Genomic DNA, 25,323 nt, shown 5'->3' with positions numbered 1-25,323 from the left:
CCAGTGGAAGCTGGAGTCGCTTTCACCAAACCCATCTTCCCCTGCACCAGTCAGTGGCATCTTTACCATGGCAGGACTGACTGAGCCAGTGCAATGGGCTTCTCCCTCAGAAGACCAACACAGGTCCCCTGCATGTATTAAATCTATTGATCATTGAGTGTTCCAAAGCATCAGCTTCAGTTCTGGTGGAAATAGGACCAGGCTCTTTTAATTTTTTTTATTTTTATATTTTTAAAATTATTTTTTATTTTATTTTATTTTATTTTTTTGTTGTGAAGGGAGAGGAAGAAAGATAATATTAATCTCAAGCATGCTCCATACACAGCATGGAGCCTGACATGGAGCTTGTTCTCACAACCCTGAGATCATAACCTAAGCCAAAATCAAGAGTCAGGTGCTTAATTGATTGAACCATCCAGGCACCCCTTTTGTTTTATGTGTGTGTGTGTGTGTGTGTGTGTGTATCTGAATCAGGCATATAGTTTTTTGTTGGTTTGTTGGTTTATTTGTTTCCTCTTCTCATTTTTTGGATTAGCTTTCTTTCCTTCTTTTCTCTTTCTTTTTCTTTGGAATCAGGCTTTTACATTTTTGTTTGTCAGTTTATTTGCTTTTTTTGATCTTTTTCCTTTTTTTATTTCTTGAATCAGACATTTTTTCAATCTATTTTATCTTAAAAAATGAATTAAAACACATCTAGTTAAAGGTCCAAGCACCCCACTGCAAGCAAGGAAGAACTCTACAGAGGACTGACCTGTGGGAAAAAACAGCCAGAACACAACAGCAGAGTACACACAACACACACCAGAAACACTACCTGATGTGCCAGGCCCCGGACAGTTTATGGCCCTTTCTTAATATAGTACTACTCTCAGGAGCAGGAAACATAATAAGCTTTTATAATACACAAAAGACAGAAACGTAGACATAATGACAAGCTGGAGGAATTCTCACCAAAAGAAAGCTCAAGAAGAAATTACAGCCAGGGATTTGCTCAAAACAGATAAACAATATATCTGAACCACAGTTTAGAACAACATTCATAAGAATATAAGCTGGGCTTGAAAGAACCATAAAGAACACCAGAGAAACCCAGGCTACAGAGATAAAAGACCCCAAAACTAATCAGACCAAAATAAAAAATGTTGTAACTCAGATGTAAAACCTGTTGGATGTAATCACAACGAGGATGGAAGAAGCAGAGGATCAAATAAGTGATACAGAAGATAAAATTATGGAAAATAATGAAGCTGAAAAGAAGAGGGAAAGAAAATGAAATGAAAGAATCATGAATCATGATTGAATCATGAAAGAATCATGAATATAGACTTAGGGAACTCCGCAATTTCACAAAGTGCAATAATATCCATACCACAGGAGTCCCAGAAGAAGAGATGGAAAAAGGGGTAGAAGGTTTATTTGAACAAATTATAGCTGAGAACTTCTCTAATCTGGGGAAGGAAACAGGCATTCAAGTCCAAGAGACACAAAGAACTCCCTTCAAAATCAACAGAAACAGGTCAACACCAAGACATATCATAGTGAAACTTGCAAAATACAAAGTCAGGAGAGAATTCTGAAAGCAGCTACAGACAAAATATCCTTAACCTACAAGGGTAGACACTTACGGTTAGCAGCAGACCTGTCCACAGAAACTTATCAGGCCAGAAAGCTGTGGCATAATATATTCAACATGCTGAACAGGAAAAATATGCATCCAAGAATACTTTATTCATCTACTCTGTCATTCAGAGTAGAAGAGGAGATAAAGTTTCCAAAACAAGCAAAAACTAAAGGAGCTCGTGAAAACTAAACCATATCTGTAAGAAATATTAAGGAGGACAATAGAGCAGGAAGAGCCCAAAAAAGCAACAGACTAGAAAGGAACGGAAGCAATCCATAGAAACAGCAACTTTACAGGTAATACGATGGCACTAAATTCATATCTACAAATAATTACTCTGAATGTAAAAGGACTCAATGCTCCAGTCAAAATACATAGGGTATCAGAATGAATTAAAAAACAAAAACTAGAACCATTGATATGCTACTTACAGGAGAATCATTGTAGACCCAAACATACCTCCAGATTAAAAGTGAGGGCATGAAGAACCATCTAACATATTAATTGACATCAAAAGACAGCTGGAGTAGCCATACTTATATCAGGCAAACTGATTTTAAACCAAAAACTGTAATAAGAGTTGAAGATAGACACCATATCATAATAAAGGGGTCTATCCAACAAGAAGATCTAGCGATTATAAATATTTATGTTCCCAGCTTGGGAGCAGCCAAATATATAAACCAATTAATAACAATCTTAAAGAAGCTCATTGATATTCATCTAAGAATAGTAGGGGACTTTAATACCCTGCTCACAGCAATGGACAGATCATCAAAGCAGAAGATCAACAATGAAGAAGAGCTTTAAATGACGTACTGGACCAGAAAGACTTAACAGATCTATTCAGAATATTTTATTCTAAAGCAGGAGAATACACATTTTTTTGAGTACATATGGAAAACTCACCAGAATAGATCACATATTGGGTCACAAATCAGCCCTCAAAGTACAAAAAGATTGAGATCATACCATGCATATTTTCAGACCACAAGGCTATGAAACCTGAAGTCAACCACAAGGAAAAATTTGGAAAGACCACAAATATAAGAAGGTAAAAGAACGGGATGCCTGGGTGGCTCAGTTGGTTGGACGACTGCCTTCGGCTCAGGTCATGATCCCGGAGTCCTGGGATCGAGTCCCACATCGGGCTCTCAGCTCCATGGGGAGTCTGCTTCTCCCTCTGACCTTCTCCTCGCTCATGCTCTCTCTCACTGTCTCTCTCTCAAATAAATAAATAAAATCTTTAAAAAAATAAAAAAGAAGAAGGTAAAAGAACATCCTACTAAAGAATGAATGGGTTAACCAGGAGCTTAAAGAAGAAATTAAAAAAATACATGGAAGGAAATCAAAATGAAAGCACAACAGTCTAAAACCTTTGGGATGCAGCAAAGGTGGTTATAAGAGGGAAGTATATAGCAATACAGGCTTTTCTTAAGAAACAAGAGAAGTCTCAAAAATACAAACTAACCATACACCTAAAGGAGTAGAAAAAGAACAGTAAATAAGGCATAAAGCCAGAAAAGAAGGGAAATAATAAAGATTAGAGCAGAAATAAATGACACATGAATTAAAAAAATAGAACATATCAATGAAATTAGGAGCTCGTTCTTCAAAAGAATTAACAAAATTGATAAATGCCTAGCTAGACTTATCAAAAAGAAAAGAAAAAAGACCCAAATAAATATAAATCATGAATGAAAGAGAAGAGATCACAACCAATACCAAGGAAATACATTTATAAGAGAATATTACAAGCAATCTTGTGCCCACAAATTCATCAATCTGGAAGAAATTGGTAAATTCCTAGAAACACGTAAACTACCAAAACTGAAACAGTAAGAAATAGAGAGTGTGAACAGAACATGATTGCAAAAATTCTCAACAAGATACTAGCTAATTGTATCCAATAGTACATTAAAAAGATTTTTCATCATAATCAAGTGGGATTTATTCCTGGGCTTCAGGTGTGGTTCAATATCCACAAATCAACCAATGTGATACACCACATTAATAAAAAAAGGATAAGAACCATATAATCCTCTGAATGGCTGTAGAAAAAGCATATGACAAAATACAGCATCCCTGCTTTATAAAAACCCTCAAGAACAAAGGGATAGAAGGAACACACCTCAACATCATAAAGGCCATATATAAAAGACATATAGCAAATATCATCCTCAATGTGGAAAACTGAGAGCATTTCCCCTAAGGTTAGGAACACAGCAGTGATGTCCACTTTCACTACTATTGTTCACCATAGTACTGGAAGTCCTAGCCTCAGCAATCAGACAACAAAAAGGAATAAAAGGTATCCAAATCAGCAAGGAAGAAGTCAAACTTTCACTCTTTGCAGAAAACATTTCTATGTAGAAAACCTGGAAAAGTCCACCAAAATGTTGCTGGAACTGATACATGAATTCAGCAAAGTCACAGGATATAAAATCAATGTATAGAAATCTGTTGCATTTCCATACACTAATAATGAAGCACCAGAAAGAGAAATCAATATATCAGTCCTATTTATAATTGAACCCTCCCAAAAAAGATACATAGGAATAAACCTAACAAAAGAAGTAAAAGATCTATATGCTGAAAAATATAGAACACTTATGAAAGAAATAGAAGAAGACACAAAAATTGGAAAAACATTCCATGCTCATAGATTAGAAGAACAAACATTGTTCAAATGTCTATACTAACCAAAGCACATTCAATGCAATATCTATCAAAATACCACCACCATTTTTCACAGAGCTAGAAAAAACAATCTTAAAATTTGTATGGAACTAGAAAAGACTTCAAATAGCCAAAGTAATGTTGAAAAAGAAAAGCAAAGTGGGAGACATCACAATTCCAGATTCCAAGCTTTATTAACAAAGCTGTAGTAATCAAGACAGTATGGTATTGGCACAAAAATAGACACATAGATCAATGGAACAGAATAGAGAACCCAGAAATAGACCTACAACTATATGGTCAACTAATCTTAAAACAGGAAAGAATATCCAATGGAAAACAGTCTTTTCAACAAATGATGTTGGGAAAGCTGTACAGTAACATGCACAAAAATGAAACTGGACTGCTTTCTTATACCATAAACAAAAGTAAATTTAAACTGGGTGAAAGAACTAAATGTGAGAGAGGAAACCATCAAAATCCTAGAGGAGAAAACAGGCAACAAATTCTTTGTCCATGGCTGCAGCAAATTCTTACTAGACACATCTCTGGAGGCAAGGGAAAGAAAAGCAAAAATGAAATATTAGGGCTTCATCAAGATAAAAGGTTCTGCACAGTGAAGGGATTAATCAATAAAACTAAGGCAACTGATATTTGCAAATGACACATCAGATAAAAGGCTAGTATCCAGAATCCATAAGGAACTCAACAAAATCAACACCCCCCAAAATAAATAATCCAGTTAAGAATTGAGCAGAAAACATGGATAGACACATTTCCAAAGAAGACATCCAAATGGCTAACAGACACATGAAAAGATGCTCAACGTCACTCATCATCAGGGAAATACCAATTAAAACCATAATGAGATACCACCTCATAGCTCAGAATAACTAAAATTAACAACTCAGAAACAACAGATGTTGATGAGGATGCATAGAAAGGCGAGAACTCTTGCACTGATGGTGGGAATGCAAACTTGTGCAGCTACTCTGGAAAACAGTATGGAGTTTCCTCCAAAAGTTAAAAATTCAATTACCCTATGATTCAGCAATTGCACTACTAGTATTTACCCAAAGTATACATAAATGCTGATTTGAGGGGCATATGCACCCCGATGTTTATAGTAGCAGTAACAACAATAGCCAAATTATGAAAAGAGACCAAATGTCCAGCAATGGATGAATGGATAAAGAAGGTGTGGTGTATATATAAAAGAGAATATTACTCAGCCATCAAAAATGAAATTTTTCCATTTGCAGTGACGTAGATGGATCTAGTATATTAGGTTAAATGAAGTAAGTCAGTCAGGAAAAGACAAATACCATATGATTTCACTCATATGTGGAATTTAAGAAACAAAACAGATGAACATAGGTGAAGGAATAGAAAAATAAGATAAAAACAGAGAGGGAAGCAAACCGTAAGAGACTCTTAGTTATAGAGAACAAAGTAGGGGTTGCTGGAGGAGAGAAGGGTGGAAGGATACGTTAAATGGGTGGTGGCCATTAAGGAGGGCACTTGTTGGGATGAACACTGGGTGTTATATGTAAGTGATAAACTACTAAATTTTATTCCTGAAACCAATACTTCACTGTATGTTAACTAGCTTGAATTTAAACAACAACAGAAAGAAAGATGACATCTAGGACTTTCATAGCTAGATAGATGTCACTGTCTGGCTTCACAGGTCCAAAGGACAGGCTAACTCTCTTGCTAGGCATTGCTGTTGACTTTATGTTAAAGCCAATGTTCATTTACCTTTCTGAAAATCCTAGGGCCCCTAAGAATTATGTTATATCTAGGCTGCCTGTGATCTATAAATGGAAAAATAAAGCCTGGATGACAGTACATCTGTTTACAATATGACTTAATGAATATTTTAAGCCCACTGTTTAGATGAGATGAGAAAAAAGAAGAAAAGATTCCTTTTAAAAATATTACTGCTGGGGCGCCTGGGTGGCTCAGTGGATTAAGCCGCTGCCTTCGGCTCAGGTCGTGATCTCAGGGTCCTGGGATCGGGTCCCGCATCGAGCTCTCTGCTCGGCAGGGAGCTTGCTTCCCTCTCTCTCTCTCTCTGGCTGCCTCTCTGTCTACTTGTGATTTCTCTCTGTCAAATAAATAAATCTTTAAAAAAAAAATATTACTGCTTATTAACAATGCACCTGGTCACTGAAGAGCTCTGATAAACATGCACAATGAGATTGTTATCTTCATGCTTGCTCACACAATATCCGTTTTATAGCCCATGAATTAAGGAGTGATTTCAACTTTCAAATTTTATTATTTAAGAAATACATTTTGTAAGACTATAGCTGTCATAGATAGTGATTCCTCTAATGGATCTGGGCAAATAAACTGAAAGCTCTCTGGAAAGTATTCACCATTTTAGATATTATTAAGGACATTCATGATTGATGGGAAGAGGTCAGAATGTCAACATGAACAGGAGTTTGGAAAGTGTTGATTCCAACCCTCATGGATGACTTTGAGGGGGTCAAGACTTACATGGAGGAAGTAACAGCAGATGTGGTACAAATAACAAAAGAGTTAGAATTTGAAGTGGAGCTTGGAGATGTTGAGTGAATTGGTATGATCTCATGATAAAACTTGAATGGATAAGGATTTGCTTTTTATGGATGAACAAATAAAGTGGTTTCTTGAGATGAAATATACTCCTGGTGAAGATACTATAAAGATTGTTGAAAAGACAAAAAATGTTTAGAATATTACATAAATCTAATTGATAATGCAGCAGCAGTTTGAGAGGATTGGTTCCAATTTTGAAAGAAATTTTGTGGGTAAAACGTTATCAAACCCATCTCGTGCTACATATAGATCATTCCTGAGAAGAAGAGTCAATAGATATGGTATACTTCACTGTTATTTTATTTTAAAAAACTGTCACAGCCACCCTAGCCTTCAGCAACCACCACCCTAATCAGTCAGCAGGCATCAACATTGAGGCAAGACTCTACCAGCAAAAATATTTCAACTCATTGAAAGCTCAGGTGATAATTAACATTTTTAGCAATAATGTATTTTTAATTAAGGTATGTACATCATTTTAGACATAATGCTGTTGTATACCCCAGATAGACTACAGTGTAGTATAAACATAATTTTTATATGCACTGGAAAACCAAAAAAAAATTCATTTGACTTGATTTATTTGCATTGTTGCAGTGTCCTCAAAACTGCAATATTTCTGAGGGATACCTGTATTATGTTGAATATACTTTTCATCATTAAGTATGATGTTAGCTGTAGGCTTGTAGTATATAGTTTTCATTATGCTGAGGTATGTCCTTTTAAACCCACTTTGTTGAGAGTTTTTATTATAAATGGATGTCAAATCTTATTAAATGCTTTTCTGCATCTATTGAGATGATCATATAATTTTTACCCTTCACTTTGTTAATGTGGTTTATTACATTGATTGATTTTCATGCTGAACTATCCTTGCATCCCTAGAATAAATCCCACTTGATCATGGTGTATGATCGTTTTAATGTATTGTTGAATTTGGTTTGCTAATATTTTGTTGTGAATTGAGGCATTGATCTTTATCAGGAATATTAGCCTGTAATCTTTATGTGTGTGTGTGCTGTCCTTGTCTGGTTTGGGTATCAAGGTAATGCTACCTCATAAAATGAGTTTGAATGCATTCCCTCCTTTTAAAATTTTAGAGTCTGAGTAAGATAGGTATTAAATCTTCGTTAAATGTTTGGTATAATTCACCACCAAAGCCATCTGGTCTTGGAGTTTGTTTGTTGGGAGGTTTTTTTGTTTTGTTTTGTTTTGTTTTTATATAACTGTTTCAATCTCTTTAGCCAGTCTCTTCAGATTTTGTATTTCTTCATGATTCAATCTTGGTAGATTGTGTTTCTAGGGACTTACCCATTTCTTCTAGTTTGTTCAGTTTGTTGATGTCTAATTGTTCATTGTAGTCTTCTATGAACCTTTGTATTTCTGTGGTATAAATTATAACTTAACCCTTTTTATTTCTGATTTTATTTATGTAAATCCTCCTTTTTTTCTTAGTCTAGCTAAAGGTTTGTCAATTTTGTCTTTTCAAAGAATGAACTCTGTTTCATTGATCTTCCTTAGTGTATTTTTAGTCTTTATTTCCCCTCTGATCTTTATTATTCCCTTCCTTCTCCTAACTTTAGCTTTTATTTGTTCTTCTTTTTTTCTAGTTCCTTTAGGTGTAATGTTAGATTATCTGAGATTTTTCTTGTTTCTTGAGGTAGGCCTATATCTCTATGAATTTCCCTTACAACTGCTTTTGTTGCATCCCATATATTTTTCTATGTTGCATTTCCATTTCATTTGTCTCAAGATTTTTTTTTAAATTTCTCCTTTGATTCTTTCATTGACCCATTGGTTGTTCAATAACATATTAATATACATATGCTTATGATTTTTCTAGTTTTCTTCTTGTCATTGATTTCTGGTTTCATACTATTGTTATTAGAAGAGATGCTTGATAGGATTTCAATCTTAAATTTATTGAGACTTTTTAAAAAATTTTTTTATTTTTTAATAACATATATTTTTATCCCCAGGGGTACAGGTCTGTGAATCACCAGGTTTACACATTTCACAGCACTCACCAAAGCACATACCCTCCCCAATGTCCATAACCCCATATTGAGACTTTTAAAAAAAGGTTTATTTATTTATTTTAGAGAGAGAGCACACAAATAGAGGAGGGGCAGAGGGAAAGAGAGAATCTCAAGCAGCACCCCCGATCCAGCCCAGAGCCTGATGTGGGTTTTACACTTACAAACCTAAGATCATGACCTGAACCAAAATCAAGGATTGGACACTTAACTGACTGAGACACCCAGGTACCCCAGACTAGTCTTGTTTAATGACTTTAGTTATTTATTTTGAGAGAGAGAGTACAAATGTGCAAGCTAAGGGGGAGGTGGGAAGGGGAGAGGTAGAGAGAGAATCTCGAGCAAGTATATTTATCTTTATCAATGAGATTTTTACTTGCATACATTTTCTTGTTAATAATTATTAGTACCCTCTTTTTCAGCTTAAAGAAGTCCCTTTAACCTTTCTTATAAGGCCAGTTTAGTGGTGATGAACTCCTTAGCTTTTACTTGTCTGGAAAACTCTTTACCTCTCCTTCAATTCTCTATGATAAACTTACTGGATAGAATATTGGTGGTTGGAAGTTTTGTTATTTTTTTTTCCTTTCAGCACTTTGAATATATCATGCCACTGTCTTCTGATCTGCAAATTTTATGCTAAAATATCTGTTGATGGTCTTATAGGGGTTCCATTGTGTGTTAAAGTTTTGTTTTTTTCTTGCTGCTTTTAAGATTCTCACTTTAATTCTTGAAATTTTCATTATAATGTGTCTTAGTGTAGATATTTTTGAGTTCATTTTATTTAAAACTCTCTGGGCTCTCTGTTTCTGGATGTTTACTTCCTTCTCTGAGTTGAGGTCTTGAGTCATCATTTGTTCAAATAAGTTTTCTGCCCTTTTCTCTCTCTCTCTTCTCCTTCCAGAACTCCTATAATGTAAATGTCATTCTGCCTGATGTTGCCCTGTAAGTCTTTTAAACAGTCTTCGCTTTCTAAAATTCTTTTTCTTTTCACTGTTCTGTCTGGGTGAGTTCCACTGCCCTGTTTTCCAGATCACTGAAACTTTCTTCTGCTCCATCTAGTCTGCCATTTAACTCCTCTAGCATACTTTTCAATTCAGTTATTGTATTCTTCAGCTCTTTTCATATATTTTCTATCTCTTTGTTGATGGTCTCCCTGTATGCATCCATTCTTCTCCCAAGCTTGGTGAACATTTTTATGACCATTACTTTAAGTTCTTTATCAAGTAAATTCTTTATCTCTGTTTTATTAAGGTTTCTTTTTGAGGTTTTTATCTTATTCTTTTATTGGGAACATATTTTCCTATTTCTTAATTTGTTCAACTCTCTGTTTATTTCTATGTATTAGGTGAGAAAGCTACATCTCTCAGCCTTAGAAGAGTGGCCAGTATAGATGATGAACTTTATCATTTAACTTTGCCCTTGGTTTTGGTTGTCTCTGGAATATTTGTGATTATCTAAGTAGCCTGATTTATTTTTTATAGTTTCCAGATGTTGAGGGTATACCAAGACCTGTCATCTTTTTTTTTTTTTACTTTTACTTTTTTATTTTTTATAAACATATATTTTTATCCCCAGGGGTACAGGTCTGTGAATCACCAGGTTTACACACTTCACAGCACTCACCAAAGCACATACCCTCCCCAATGTCCATAATCCCACCCCCTTCTCCCAAACCCCCTCCCCCCAGCAACCCTCAGTTTGTTTTGTGAGATTAAGAGTCACTTATGGTTTGTCTCCCTCCCAATCCCATCTTCTTTCATTTATTCTTCTCCTACCCACTTAAGCCCCCATGTTGCATCACCACTTCCTCATATCAGGGAGATCATATGATAGTTGTCTTTCTCTGCTTGACTTATTTCGCTAAGCATGATATGCTCTAGTTCCATCCATGTTGTCGCAAATGGCAAGATTTCATTTCTTTTGATGGCTGCATAGTATTCCATTGTGTATATATACCACATCTTCTTGATCCATTCATCTCTTGATGGACATCTAGGTTCTTTCCATAGTTTGGCTATTGTGGACATTGCTGCTATAAACATTCGGGTGCACGTGCCCCTTTGGATCACTACGTTTGTATCTTTAGGGTAAATACCCAGTAGTGCAATTGCTGGGTCATAGGGCAGTTCTACTTTCAACATTTTGAGGAACCTCCATGCTGTTTTCCAGAGTGGCTGCACCAGCTTGCATTCCCACCACCAGTGGAGGAGGGTTCCCCTTTCTCCGCATCCTCGCCAGCATCTGTCATTTCCTGACTTGTTGATTTTAGCCATTCTGACTGGTGTGAGGTGATATCTCATTGTGGTTTTGATTTGTATTTCCCTGATGCCGAGTGATATGGAGCACTTTTTCATGTGTCTGTTGGCCATCTAGATGTCTTCTTTGCAGAAATGTCTGTTCATGTCCTCTGCCCATTTCTTGATTGGATTATTTGTTCTTTGGGTGTTGAGTTTGCTAAGTTCTTTATAGATTCTGGACACTAGTCCTTTATCTGATATGTCGTTTGCAAATATCTTCTCCCATTCTGTCAGTTGTCTTTTGATTTTGTTAATTGTTTCCTTTGCTGTGCAAAAGCTTTTGATCTTGATGAAATCCCAATAGTTCATTTTTGCCCTTGCTTCCCTTGCCTTTTGCGTTGTTCCTAGGAAGATGTTGCTGCGGCAGAGGTCGAAGAGGTTGCTGCCTGTGTTCTCCTCAAGGATTTTGATGGATTCCTTTTGCACACTGAGGTCCTTCATCCATTTTGAGTCTATTTTGTATGTGGTGTAAGGAAATGGTCCAATTTCATTTTTCTGCATATGGCTGTCCAATTTTCCCAGCACCATTTATTGAAGAGGCTGTCTTTTTTCCATTGGACATTCTTTCCTGCTTTGTCGAAGATTAGTTGACCATAGAGTTGAGGGTCTATTTCTGGGCTCTCTATTCTGTTCCATTGATCTATGTGTCTGTTTTTGTGCCAGTACCATGCTGTCTTGATGATGACAGCTTTGTAATAGAGCTTGAAGTCTGGAATTGTGATGCCACCAACGTTGGCTTTCTTTTTCAATATCCCTTTGGCTATTCGAGGTCTTTTCTGGTTCCATATAAATTTTAGAATTATTTGTTCCATTTCTTTGAAAAAGATGGATGGGGGGGCGCCTGGGTGGCTCAGTGGGTTAAGCCGCTGCCTTCAGCTCAGGTCATGATCTCAGAGTCCTGGGATTGAGTCCCGCATCGGGCTCTCTGCTCAGCAGAGAGCCTGCTTCCCTCTCTCTCTCTCTGCCTGCCTCTCCATCTACTTGTGATTTCTCTCTGTCAAATAAATAAATAAAATCTTTAAAAAAAAAAAAGAAAAAGATGGATGGTACTTTGATAGGAATTGCATTAAATGTGTAGATTGCTTTAGGTAGCATAGACATTTTCACAATATTTATTCTTCCAATCCAGGAGCATGGAACATTTTTCCATTTCTTTGTGTCTTCCTCAATTTCTTTCATGAGTACTTTATAGTTTTCTGAGTATAGATTCTGTGTCTCTTTGGTTAGGTTTATTCCTAGGTATCTTATGGTTTTGGGTGCAATTGTAAATGGGATTGACTCCTTAATTTCTCTAGCCAATAGGATTCAACAGTACATTAAAAAGATTATTCACCATGACCAAGTGGGATTTATTCCAGGGCTGCAAGGTTGGTTCAACATCCGCAAATCAGTCAATGTGATACAACACATCAATAAAAGAAAGAACAAGAACCATATGATACTCTCAATAGATGCTGAAAAAGCATTTGACAAAGTACAGCATCCCTTCCTGATCAAAACTCTTCAAAGTGTAGGGATAGAGGGCACATACCTCAATATCATCAAAGCCATCTATGAAAAACCCACCGCAAATATCATTCTCAATGGAGAAAAACTGAAAGCTTTTCCGCTAAGGTCAGGAACATGGCAGGGATGTCCATTATCACCACTGCTATTCAACATAGTACTAGAGGTCCTAGCCTCAGCAATCAGACAACAAAAGGAAATTAAAGGCATCCAAATCGGCAAAGAAGAAGTCAAATTATCACTCTTCGCAGATGATATGATACTATATGTGGAAAACCCAAAAGACTCCACTCCAAAACTGCTAGAACTTATACAGGAATTCAGTATCGTGTCAGGATATAAAATCAATGCACAGAAATCAGTTGCATTTCTCTACACCAACAGCAAGACAGAAGCAAGACCTGTCATCTTAATTAGCACCCAGTTTTGGGTTGATTGGAGGCTAGCCCCTAAGGCAGCAGGTTTTAAAGTATGCAAATATATATACAGTCATGTGGGACTGTGGTCATAATCCCTGCTGACCTCCTGTGCCAGCACTGTGGAGGTCTTCCCTAGGTAAAAGATGCAAAAATCAAGGCTCTGAATAAGGTGTAAGTGCCTTTCTGGAGGGTACCAGCAAACTGGTACTGCCAAGTTTAGCCTGCCAAGAACTATGTCTCTGATTACTTCAGTCCTGTTGGGCCTACAGATGCAAGGCTCCTGCATAAGATCCAGGAGGTCAAGTAGTATTTCCTGTGTGGACTACAAGTGCCCCCAGTTTAGCAAAGCAGAGCAAGAATGCGGGGCCAGTCCATGCTCACTGGCTTTAGTGGAAGTGGGAAATCACAGAACTGGATCATGCCCACTGGCTTTTGTGGGTGTAGCTTATCCCTGGTATATTAATATATGACATAATACTTACAGTTTCATTGAGTTTTAACAGTTTTAACCCCTTCTTTGTCCACCCTCATGCAAAGTCTCTTCACTTTTGAAATACAATTTAATTGTAGATGGCATGTGTATAATGGCAACAACAATATGAAGTCAACTAGGGAAGGTGGCAGATAGCCAAAATATGGTAGTTCCTTTTCATATTCATGTTGGTCTAAGATGCAAACATCAGGTTTGCAGGATAAAAATTAATTTTTTTCTGATCAGTGTGCTTAGAGTTGATCAGTTACTGAAAAACAGAGTCACAAATGAGCATACTCATAAAAGACTAAATGCAATCTCATCTGCCAATCTAGGTAACCTGGAGTAATGTACTACCAAGTGGACCAGTTACTCATATTCTCTACTTTCCTGTATCAGACGTGTAAATAAAAAATTCTGAATCTTTCCAATAGGCCAAACATCTAGTAGGTGCTATGGATATCATGATGAACACAAAGCAGCCCCTTCCCTCATGCTTCTGGTCTAAGAGCTAGAAAAATAACTTTTGGGATTTTCAGGTCATACGGTTTCTGTCAGAACTATTGTACTGTTGTGTGAAAGCAGCCATAGACAGTACATAAATAGGCATAATTTCTTTCCAATAGAACTTTATGGACACTGAAATTTGACTTGCATATAATTTTCACATGTCATGAAGTACTATTTTTCTTTTGCTTTTTCCCTTCCCAACCACTAAAAATATATATTTTAAAAAACATACATAGCTTGCAGGCCATTCATAAACCAGTTGTTGGCTAGATTTAGCCCATGAGCTAAAGTTTTCTAACCCCTGTCTAGTCTAATGCAGAAGATAAATACAGAAACAAATTATTTCTATACCGTGTGATAAAAGCTAGAGTTCTGTGGTTCTGTGGGAACCAGAGGAAGACCATCTAACTTAAACCAAGGCATCAAAGAAAATATCTTTATAAACATCAATCCCAGAGCAGAGTCTTAAAGAATGTTAACATGAAGGCATTGACTAAGAAAAGAAAGGGGAAACTATGCTCCAAGTAGAAAGCATAGAATGAACAGTCACAGAATTGATAAACAGCATGAAATTCTTGGGCAATGATATTATTCTAGCACAAAATATAAGGAATGCCAGATGAAGTTGTAGGTAAGGGTAGGGATGAAGCTATAATATGTCTTATTTACCATACCTCTGGGCAATGAAGGCCACTGACAAGTTTTCAGCAGGGGAGTGATATAATTGAATCTGTATTTTTGATTTATCCCTGTGGCAACACTTTGGCAGATAGATCTGAGAGAGCTGAAAGGCTACTGAAATAGTCCAGGGGTGAGATGATGAGGACCTGAACCAGGCAAAAGCAGTGGAAATGGAGAGAAGAGGATAAATTCTAAAAGTGTCTAAAAGGTAAAATTAACATGGCTTAACAAGGAGAGCAAGAAGTAAAAAATGACTCAGGTTTCTCACTTGAATGGCTAGGTGGATGAAAGTACCACCCAGTGCTACTAGAAAGTGATAGAGTTTTATAATCTAGATAATGAATTCAGATTTATATACATTGCTTGCATTTACTGTTGAGTTTTCCTGTGGAGGTTTTTACCAGGCCACTGTACATAAGAATTTTGGGGACAGATTAGAACTAGAGATAAAGTTAGGAGCACAGATGTGGTAATTAAAACTATGAATGAGTATAGTTGCTCAGATTCAGCACATAGAGTAAGGAGAGTCATAGGCCATGGTGATTAAAAGAGACTGAAAGAATAGGAGAAAATACTTAAGGCCTTGATGATATTAAACAGTAGCTGTAAAGAGAATGGAGTATGAGAAAGTTAAAAGAAGAGGTTGCCATAAGAGAGGTGAATTTAGTCTTTCACAACGGATTCCTGAAAATTAATCCATAATGCCTCCAGGAATTCTGTCAGATATTGGTATCAGAATGATGCTAGTTTCAAAATCAATGTGAATAATTCTACAGGATTTTCAATTCTATTACAATGTGGATATTCCTAGAAAATTTGAAGGAACTCACTGATAAAAAACATCTGGCCCTAAAGTATTTTTGGAAGTTCTCTTTGATAATTGTTTTCCATGTTTCTACAGTTACAGGCCCATTTTGTTTTAAACTTCTTACTAATGCACGGCGTTTAACATTTTATTAGATATTTCAAATTTGTTGAGGTTTTCAAATTTATTAAGGTACAATTATAGTAGTTTCCCATAATTTAAAAAAGTTCTCTTTGTATTTGTTGTTCTATTCTATTTATCATTTAAATTTTATTTATAATTTATCTTTGTTTTCTTAATTAAATTTGCTAGAGGCTTATCTACTTAATTTATCTCCCTATAAAAACAACATACCCCTTGGCTTCATATTATATTGGATTCTTAATCATGTAATTTCATTCTTCATTTTTAATAATGAAATATTTAAGGTTATGAATTTACTTCTGAATATTGTTCTCAAAGTTTTGAGAAATTGTGATCTCATTTTTGTTATTTTTTATTAGTCTGCTAGTGTTTCTTTTGGTTAATACTTGCATACAAATGTGTTTTGAAATATTAAAGCAGTGGAAGACTTTTATTCAAATTTGTTTCTAATTTGTAGAAGTTTTACATTATCATCAGAGAACAGGGCAAGCCTGATTTCTACTTCTAACAGTATGCAAAGATTTTCTTTGTGGCATACCATATGATCATTTAAAAAATGTTCTCTGAATATTTGAAAGAGGGTGTATTCACTGTCAATCAAATATAATTTTTGTTATTAATTAAATCTGATGAATTGTGTTTTTTAAATATTCTAAGTACTTATTTTCTTGCTCTACTTTATCTGTCATATTTAAATTGTATGAGCCTTCCATATAGACATTTCTATAGTTGTTCTTTGTATTACAGTCTTTTCTTCAAATATTTGCATGTAAAAAAATGTTTCATGAATATAATATCCTTAAAATAATTTGTATGTTCTAACAATATAAAATAAATCTTGTGGGACCAACAAGACTGTATGGTTATCATTCCTGTTTCGTTTTGTTTCCAAATAGATAAGTGACATGACCAGATGCCTTATCTAGAGAATAGATTGATCAGAAGGAGGTGAGATAAGAAGATGAGAATCCAGTGAAAAGACTTCCAATAGTCCAGGTAAGAAATCATGAGCAATTGGATGAAGACAAAGGCTGCAGAGAGGTGTATAGCAAGTAGAATGACTAAGACTTAGAATTACTTAGATTGAAGAGGGTTGGGGCAAGTGAGAAGAATTGAGAGTTAACACCTAGATTTCTGACTTGGTTGACCATGATCTAAAAGGCAATATAGGAGAAAGAGCTGGCATGGCTTTTCAGACTAGGCCATTTTCTAAAGTTCTTCTTTCTCATTATATTCATCCCGAAGGACTGGAGTCCAGACCTAAACCTCAGTGCTGAAACCCAAGTCTATCTTAGTATAAAACACTATTAAACTTCAGGGGATCACATTTCATTTATGTGCTAAGAGCTCCTTCATAAATTTGAGGAACCATTTGGACTAAGAAAGAGGCAATAAATGCTTGATAATACCATTCCTGGGGTAATCCATACACGAAGGTTAACTTTTCCACAAGAGGGCAGCATCACCTAATAAATTATGTCATTGAGGGTCTCCACCAATAGGCGCTGGGGGGGAGGTTGAAAGAGTAGACAGGGAGCCATAGGACCTGCCACACCAAGAAAACCAAAGGGCCCTATTATCTCCAAAGCCATAATTACAGCTACTCCTAAGTGACTGGTAAGGGCAGATGTTGCTACAGCAGGAACAAAGAGAACATGGTGCTCACCAAGGGAGGATGAGTAGGTGACAGCCTGATGACACTCATTCTTATGACTGGCTCAGAAGCCACCAGAGATGGTGTCTACATTCCCTCCAAGTGCTGCTATTTCTGTGTAACCGGTAACTCCCAGGGACCTTTATTTCATGTTGAAAGCTTTGTCACCCCTAATGGTTTCTCTGCAAATCCAGTGCTGTGAAGATTAGGCTGGAAAGTACACTACAGTTCTGATGGTCTCCTTATTTAATAATGTTTGGTTACTCCAATTGTGCTTCTCTTATACCCCAGGTAAAGGAATAGGAATGAAATTCCTTGAGACCTCATAAGTAATAGGCATTTTATATACATTGCCTCATTTAATCATCCCAACAATGCCATTATATAGGAATAGAAGTAGGCAGTGCCATAAATGGGTCTATCTGAATCTAAAGCAAAAACTACCAAGCTACCTCTCCAAGAAGCCTTATTTAAAACCTAAATTATGACTGATTCAAGATTGAGTCAGTGGCAATGTATCTATTGTATAAGGAATTACTTAACATGTTACTTCCTATTCAGGTTCATGAGCAGGGATGGCTTAATCTTAGGTGCCAACAGGTAATCCAATAAATTAATGGGATCCTATGTAACCTCACCCTTACTAACTTAAAACTCCTTCCCCCTTATATATATGCTCTGAAGATAAATCATTTGGATATAGAGCATGAGAATGGCAGAAGAATTAAAGATGGCTTCTGTATTTTTGGTTTGGTTGACTAAATGCATGGTGGTACCAGGCACTGAGATGAGGAGCTTGGGAGAAAAAGCTGACATGTTAGGTTTTGAGCATATTGTGCTTGAAATGGTTCTGAGACATCTAAGTATAAATGTCCAGTGGGAAGTTGACTATAGGAGACTGGGGCTCAAGAGATATAGTCATAGATACATGTAAATAATTGAAACTCTGGAACTGAATGAGGTTTTCCATGGTATATTAATGAAATTAGAAAGAGTGGAACAAGGGAAAACACCAACACATAAGGGATGATCAGAAAAAGAGCAGGTAGTAAAGGAACATGGTTTTAAAAAATGAACAGAGAGGTAGGAAAGTAACAAGAAAATGGGGTATCTTGGAAGCAAGAAAGGAGAGTTTCACAAAGGAAAACATAATCCAGAGCAACAATGGTAAATGCCATATACTAGTCACACATGATAAAGACTGAAAACAACCCACTGACTTCAACAATTAAGAAGTAATAGTAGCTTTTGACAGAATAGTTTCAGTGGGGTTCTGAAGGTCAAATTCAGACTGTAGTGGGTGGAAAGCTAAATTGAGGATGAAGACAGTGATTATAGACTCTCCTTTTGAGAGACTGAGTATGAACAAAAGGAGAAAGATGGGGCAGTAGCCAGAGGGGGAAGGAAATAGGATTATGGGAAGATGCTTTAAAAATATTTTTTTCTAGTAAAAATTAATTAAAATGGTGAAGCTCAGGTTCAAGTATAGGATAAAGGAAACAAATAGAAGGGAGAAGTATGAGCTCCAATAAGACAGAGCAAAGATACAGCAGCAAAATGGAAGAAGCCATAAGGAAAGCTCACCAATAAGCAAATGTGTAATGGCAGCAGAGCAACTGTGCCCAAACATGTCCTTACCTTCCTTCTGCTTTGGCCACTCCACTTATTTGGAATGCCATTCTCCTCCTGATGTCCAATTCTACCCACCCTTTAGCTCAAATTCCACTTCCTCTATGAACTCTTACCTAACAATCTCTTCTGATGTACTCTCTCTTTCTCTTGAATTCTAATAGCAATTTCTGTCTGAACAATACATTGAACAAGCCTTCAGCCTGTGAAATCCCCTATATTGTTTTGTTTTTTTTTTTTCAAAAAGGTATTGCTAATTTGTCACACGTGTGTCTTTTCTCCCCCATTTGGCTGTATTCTCCTCAAGGGTAGGGTTTTTATCTTAGAGTTTGCCAGTTTCCAGAATGCCTACTATGGCTGGTAGTAAGATCTCTTTAAATCTTGTGGTTGATTTAAATAAAAACTTGAAAAAAATAAATCTGTGGTGGAACAGAGGCAGCCTGTTATGAAGGAGACAGAAAAACACCAGGCTAAGTATGCCCTTGGTGTATATGGAATCATTTACTTCTCTCGGTAGCAAATAAGGAGACTGAGTCTTGCAGACATAAAATAAATTTAACCAGGGTGCAGAGGTACTAGGGAGCAGTGGTAGGATTTGAACCAAGGACATTTTCTCTTATGCCATTCTGCTTCAGTTGTCTGCAAAATTCTGTTCATGTGAGATACCTCTTTCTTTGATGATGTTTAGATAGAGACATACCTCTGTTAAGGTTTTAGTACCAACCAAGCAGTTTCAGTGGCCACTATTCCTTATAGCAGCAAATCTCCCTGTACCTTACCTCCTGACAATCAGCTTGAGGATCCGGAAGGAGCCTTTGATGAGGATGAGGGCCTCCTGGCGGGAGCCATACAATGGAGTGCCATTGATATTCACCAGCTCATCACCAGTTCTCATCTTCTGGGACAAGGCTGCCTTGCCCCCATCTTCAATCTGTGTTGCAGAGAACAAAACAAAAAGCAGGTGGTGAGATGACTCCTTACCCAAAATTCTACTTCCTGGTTCCTCCCAACGTCAGAGCCTTAAGTAGTACTGGGGGATGGTTCCAGGAGGCTCCAGGAAACAGCTAAGAAGCTGATCACAGGCTAGTATTTACCTTGGGCAAAACCTTAAGGAAGGAAACAATACCTAAATAATGGAATCTCTGCTCTGGAGAAATCCATTTCCATCTGGGGAGACAAGAACTTCTAAATGAGAATGATGTTTGGAAGGAACATGACAGTGTCAGCTGTGGCGTAGCAAACTGTGAACACAAATTAGAGCCAGAAGAGCTAGGCTCCAGAAAAATGACCTTTAGCAAGTCCTTTCCCATCTTTGGGCAGCCTTTGAAGCCTGGTAAAGTTGAGTTTGAACCTTGGTTCTAGTACTTCCTAGCTGAGTGACCTTGAGCAAGTTACCTAACATTTTTGTGTCTCAGTTACCTGATGGGAAAGAGTACGTACCTCACAGAGTTGTCAGTATAGGGAATATCTGAGAACATTTAAGTCCTCAATTAATGTAAGCTCTGATGATTATAGCAAGGGAGGGGACTCTGAAGACCTTGAGCATCCAGCTCAATATTCTGTAAGTGGAATTGCAAATTCAAAAGATACAAAGGATGTACAACAATGTAACTGATCACATATCTATGTCTCTTCAACCAGTGCCTAGTACAGTGCTTCTAGGATATGGAACACAGAGGGCATTCACCAAAATTTGGAAACATAGGTGTTCACGGTACCATCACAGCATACAGAATTTCCACTGACCAGGGCAATCTTGGCAAGAAGGTAGTCAGGCTGGAGGGCGTAGAAGCAAAGGCAGAAATAATAGCAGAAATAAAAGGCAGAAATAAAAGCAAAGCAGAATGTCCCTCATGGGTCCTTGATTATGCCTACTTTTATATATAACATTCATTGTACCACAAAGGTGAGTTCTACCTAATAGGACATCAACTCCATCCATGGTGGCAGGAGTCATCTCATTAATCTCATCTCATCTCATCTCATCTCCATTAATCATTCCTCAAAATTTTAGTGAATTTCTAGTATGCACAGGACAGCATGCTAAAAGGTAGAGATAAAGAAATGAACAAAGCCTGCACAGCTATCAGCCTCAAGGTTAGGTTACTGTCTGAAGTTCATATGTCCACAGAGATGGTTATATTTAAAAAAAGGTCCAACCCACTGGTGGAATCAGGAAGAGATGTTTGTTTTTCTCCTAGGGGCAAGGAAGGTGAGGATGATTAAACCATAGAATCTTTAGGGAAAGATAGATTCTAAGTGATGCAACCAAAGGCTGGTCTTTGCTGTGGGTGTTTTTATATTTCTACTCTTCTTCTAATTTTTTTCTCAGTCTTTCATAGAATCCCTCCAATCTATCCCTCACCATGAAAGTTAGAATATTGCTGAACTTTAGGTTGGCTAGTTCATATGCAATTTGGCAGTTGAGACCTCCTGAATGCAGAGAAAAATGTTAATTCAGGATTTTAAAAATCCCATCAAATAAATTGAAATTCTAAGTTAAATCACAGACTATTATTAAATTTATTGCTGCTAACCCAACAGTTTTTTTAAATTAACCTTTGTCTGACAGATCATAGGTTAGCCAAGTGACATTGAATATATATACCTTTGTTCCAGTACCTGGGCCACCACTCAAGATAAGACAAGCCAATATTAGTAAATGGGGAAAAACTCTCAGCAAATAAATTAAGATCACATCCTAATTTCCATTGTTATTATCATTATTACTTCACAGTCACTGCTGCCTGCTGCCAAAAAAAAAAAAAGGCAAAGTGCTGTGCTTGAATTTCAGAAGTTCTATTTGAATGACTCATTGCTTTGGCAGCCACAGAGGGCCCTCAGCATCAGGCAGGACTTTCAACAGGGATCAGCCATCTAAAAGGGCTTCCTTAGACTAACAAAGAGCCACAAATAGGAGCCCAACTAATGAATGCTAATAGATTTTTCCTGTTGATGTACATTAGTCTTATTTCACTCTACCCATTTTTTATTCATACAACTCAATTATCCATATTACTGTTACCAATAGCAAGTCTCCCCTTGAATATGTGTTGATATTAAGTACCATCTCAAGTTAATTAAGCACTTTGTTACATCGACTAGATCTCTGTTTATTCTAGGCCAGAAGATGAAAGAGGGGAACCTTTAAAAAAAAATGATTATTGCTGCGGCAAAAGCTTACGCATTTTGCATTCCAAACTGCCATCTGGGCTGTCACGGAGTCGTTGCAGGGACTCTTTCCTGGACTACAGCCTCAGGCTGACTATGAATGCCCCTTTTCTTTCTTTCTTCCTTTTTTTTTTTTTTTTTAAGATTTTATTTATTTATTGAGAGAGAGAGAGAGCACATGTGCACAGGGAAGGGCAGAGGTGGAGGGAGACTCTCCAACAGACTCCCGGCCGAAATGGAGCTGGATACTGGGAGTCTCATCCCACAATCATGAGATCATGACCTGAGCCAAAACCAAGAGTCAGACACTTAACTGACTGAGCCACCCAGGCACCCCACATGCCCCTTTTCTGTTTCCTGCCCCCTCTCAGTCATTAGCAGCCTCCTCCTCAGGACAGATGTGTTGAATGTAATAATACCATTTTAGCACAAGTACCAGAATTTGCAGACAACAAAGAAGTAAATTATGGGCACCTGGCACAGTCCCAGAGTCCAGATGGGTCCAGATCAGGAAATGAAACTCCATTTGATTGAAGGTCCCTTGGACTATACTCCAAACTAGTCCTTTCCCAGACCCAGGGCATTTACGGAGCTATGCAACTGATTCCTTATTCCTTCTCCTGACTTTTTAATGTTTTTAAAAATTACTGTTCACTAGTCTTTCTGGCATTCCACCTCTAGATTCCAGCATGTCCTCATTTATTGTTTTGTTTCCTGATTGCCAGTTCTCCAGGTCAGTGGCTCAACCACACATTTGTTTATATAGAAGATATCCTATCCAGGCAAAGGAATGGAAAGGAAAGGAAGGAAGAAAGGAAGGACAGAGGGAGGGAGGGAGGGAAGAAGATGTATGTATTCTTTTACAAAACGTTTTCTTTCCCCTTTCCACGGCCCCATGTACAAGTCTGGCTGAGGCCCAGGAAAGGTGTCAGTCCACAAACTTGTTGAGAATAACATGCCCTGCTTGATGGGCTGTGTATCATCTTTTGATGCTGTCCATTCAGAAAGGCTGGTCAACTCCCCAGCTCTTCCTGAATCAGACTTTTAGGGTGGCTTTCTTGTTTCATTTCAAGTGTTGTGAATTCTCAAATTGTACCCAGACACACTGGAATGTCAGTATAAACACACATCCCAAAACCCAATGTAAACAATGGTTAACTTATGTGTCATTTTATTTTATCCAAGTGATTGCTGAGCTTAGCAGTGAGTGGCCCAAGTAATTGAAAATGGATTGCAGAAAGGTCATATAATCAAAAGCCAGCTGGTGTCTGGAAAATTGGGAAGAGCTGATTGACCTTGGGTAAGTCCCTTTCCCCTCTTGTGGCTTCTTTTACCCTTATTGGTTAAAGGCAGGGGGTCAGACTACATGATCTCTGAGGGCCTTGGAGCTCTGACATTCAGTGACCTGTGAACAGTTAACAAAATCATGCATTATCCTTCTGCTGACACAGGTAATCCTGGCTTTTGCCACATTATACTTTGTCTTCACCCATTTTTCACTCCTTGAAAACTGACTAATTAACATCCACCTCTCATTTCCCTGTGGCCTTTATCCATTGTTTTGGAGTGGTCTGTCAAGCCTGGAACACTTAAAAAAGCACAGTTGGGACACGGAGAGAAAGAGATTCCTGAAGCCCCATTTTGTGCTAATGAGCTAGCAATTTGGAAATTTCTGATGGATCTCCAATGAAGCATGAAGTACTCTGATAGCTGTCAACAAAGTGACAAGCTGGCCCCTTGAGAGTAAAGGCAAAGAAAAATGGACTTAACAACACTTACTGGCTTTTTAGTAGTAGCTTTTATTTAGTCCAATATTAGCAGATACTTGCTTGGGGCTTTTGAATAAACTTGGAAGATATGAGAGAGTGAGGGAAAGAAAAGTTAAATAAGGTTTAGCCTGAAAAATAATGTAGTCAGCAGGAGAAACGGCAACTGCAGCAATAACCAACAGGTATCGAAAGCTTATTATAGTAGTGTAAGAGCCGCATTAAAAATCAATGGCATGATTGTGAATACCTCAGCTTGCTACAAGACATTTATTGGAAAAACAGGTATTGACTGAAACTTTCCTGGCCGGTTCTAAGAGCCTCTGGCCAAATTACCAGCCCAAACACCTACCTTGACCAGCTTGTCTATATAGACTAAGAAGGCAAACAACAGCGTTGTATAAATTGATTTTTTTTTTTGCAAATATATAGAAAAGGCCCACCTGGAATAGTAGTTGTATTGCTTAGAAAACAGAACATACTCTGAATGTCTTCTTAACACCCTTTAAAAGATTTTCAAGTCTTGGGGCACCTGGGTGGCTCAGTGGGTTAAGCCTTGCCTTTGGCTTAGATCATGATCTCAGGGTCCTGGGATCGAGCCCTGCATCGGGCTCTATGCTCAGCAGGGAGCCTGCTTCCCCCCCTCTCTGCCTGCCTGCTTGTGATCTTTCACTTTCTCTCTGTCAAAAATAAATAAAATCTAAAAAAAAAAAGATTTTCAAGTTTTTAGTAACATTATAGATACCTTTTCAGCAATTCGGTCTTTCTGGGGAATCAACTGAGAGAACATGCAGAGAGGGAGATAAACTGGATTTAAGAAGTCTAACTCTAAGGAAGGAGGATCACCAAATAGTAGATAATGTCTCTGCTTATTCTGAAACTTAGTTTGAAATCTTCAGCAGACCACAGGTTGGGGACTGTCAGTTTCTGACCTGTCCTCTCTCTCATATTGGTATGCCTTAGAATCTGATGCTAGAAGAGATTAATCAGAGTGCCCTGGACAGGGAAGACTGAGGCTTTGAAATTTCTATAGTCTCTTCGCGGTGGCCCTGAACAGTCTGATGCTAGGCTGCAGACACACTGCCTGCCCTAACTTCTCTGTTTGAGCAACTCTCTCCCTACAAAATCCCTCTCAAATTTCCAAAGTCATCTAGATTAGAAAAACAAGAAACTCTGCTATTCCTTATCTTCCTTACATTACCCAAAGCAAATCAGAAAACAAAACCTGACTCTTAAACAAGACTCCAAAAACAGCCGCTAGTTAAAAAGATGTAAGTGGGCCTGGTTCTATGTGCTAATCCCTGTATGTAGATAGTTTGAGAAGGTGGACACCAAGGGAAGAGG

General features: G+C 37.5%; 1 protein-coding gene across 2 annotated transcripts in view; it reads right to left on the bottom strand.

The window, feature by feature from the left end:
* Positions 1–25,323, bottom strand: part of SHROOM4 (shroom family member 4) — a 215,647-nt gene that overhangs the window by 91,405 nt on the left and 98,919 nt on the right. For both annotated transcript variants that reach the window (XM_082717168.1, XM_082717167.1), the window contains exon 2: positions 19,822–19,973. In XM_082717168.1, the coding sequence (XP_082573294.1) occupies positions 19,822–19,973 (152 nt within the window). The remainder of the gene's footprint in view (positions 1–19,821; positions 19,974–25,323) is intronic.

This window comes from Mustela nivalis (genome assembly GCF_964662115.1).
Source record: "Mustela nivalis genome assembly, chromosome: X".
NCBI lineage: Eukaryota > Metazoa > Chordata > Mammalia > Carnivora > Mustelidae > Mustela > Mustela nivalis.
The sequence above is the reverse complement of the archived record's forward strand: the minus strand, read 5'-3'. Positions and strand labels throughout refer to the sequence as shown.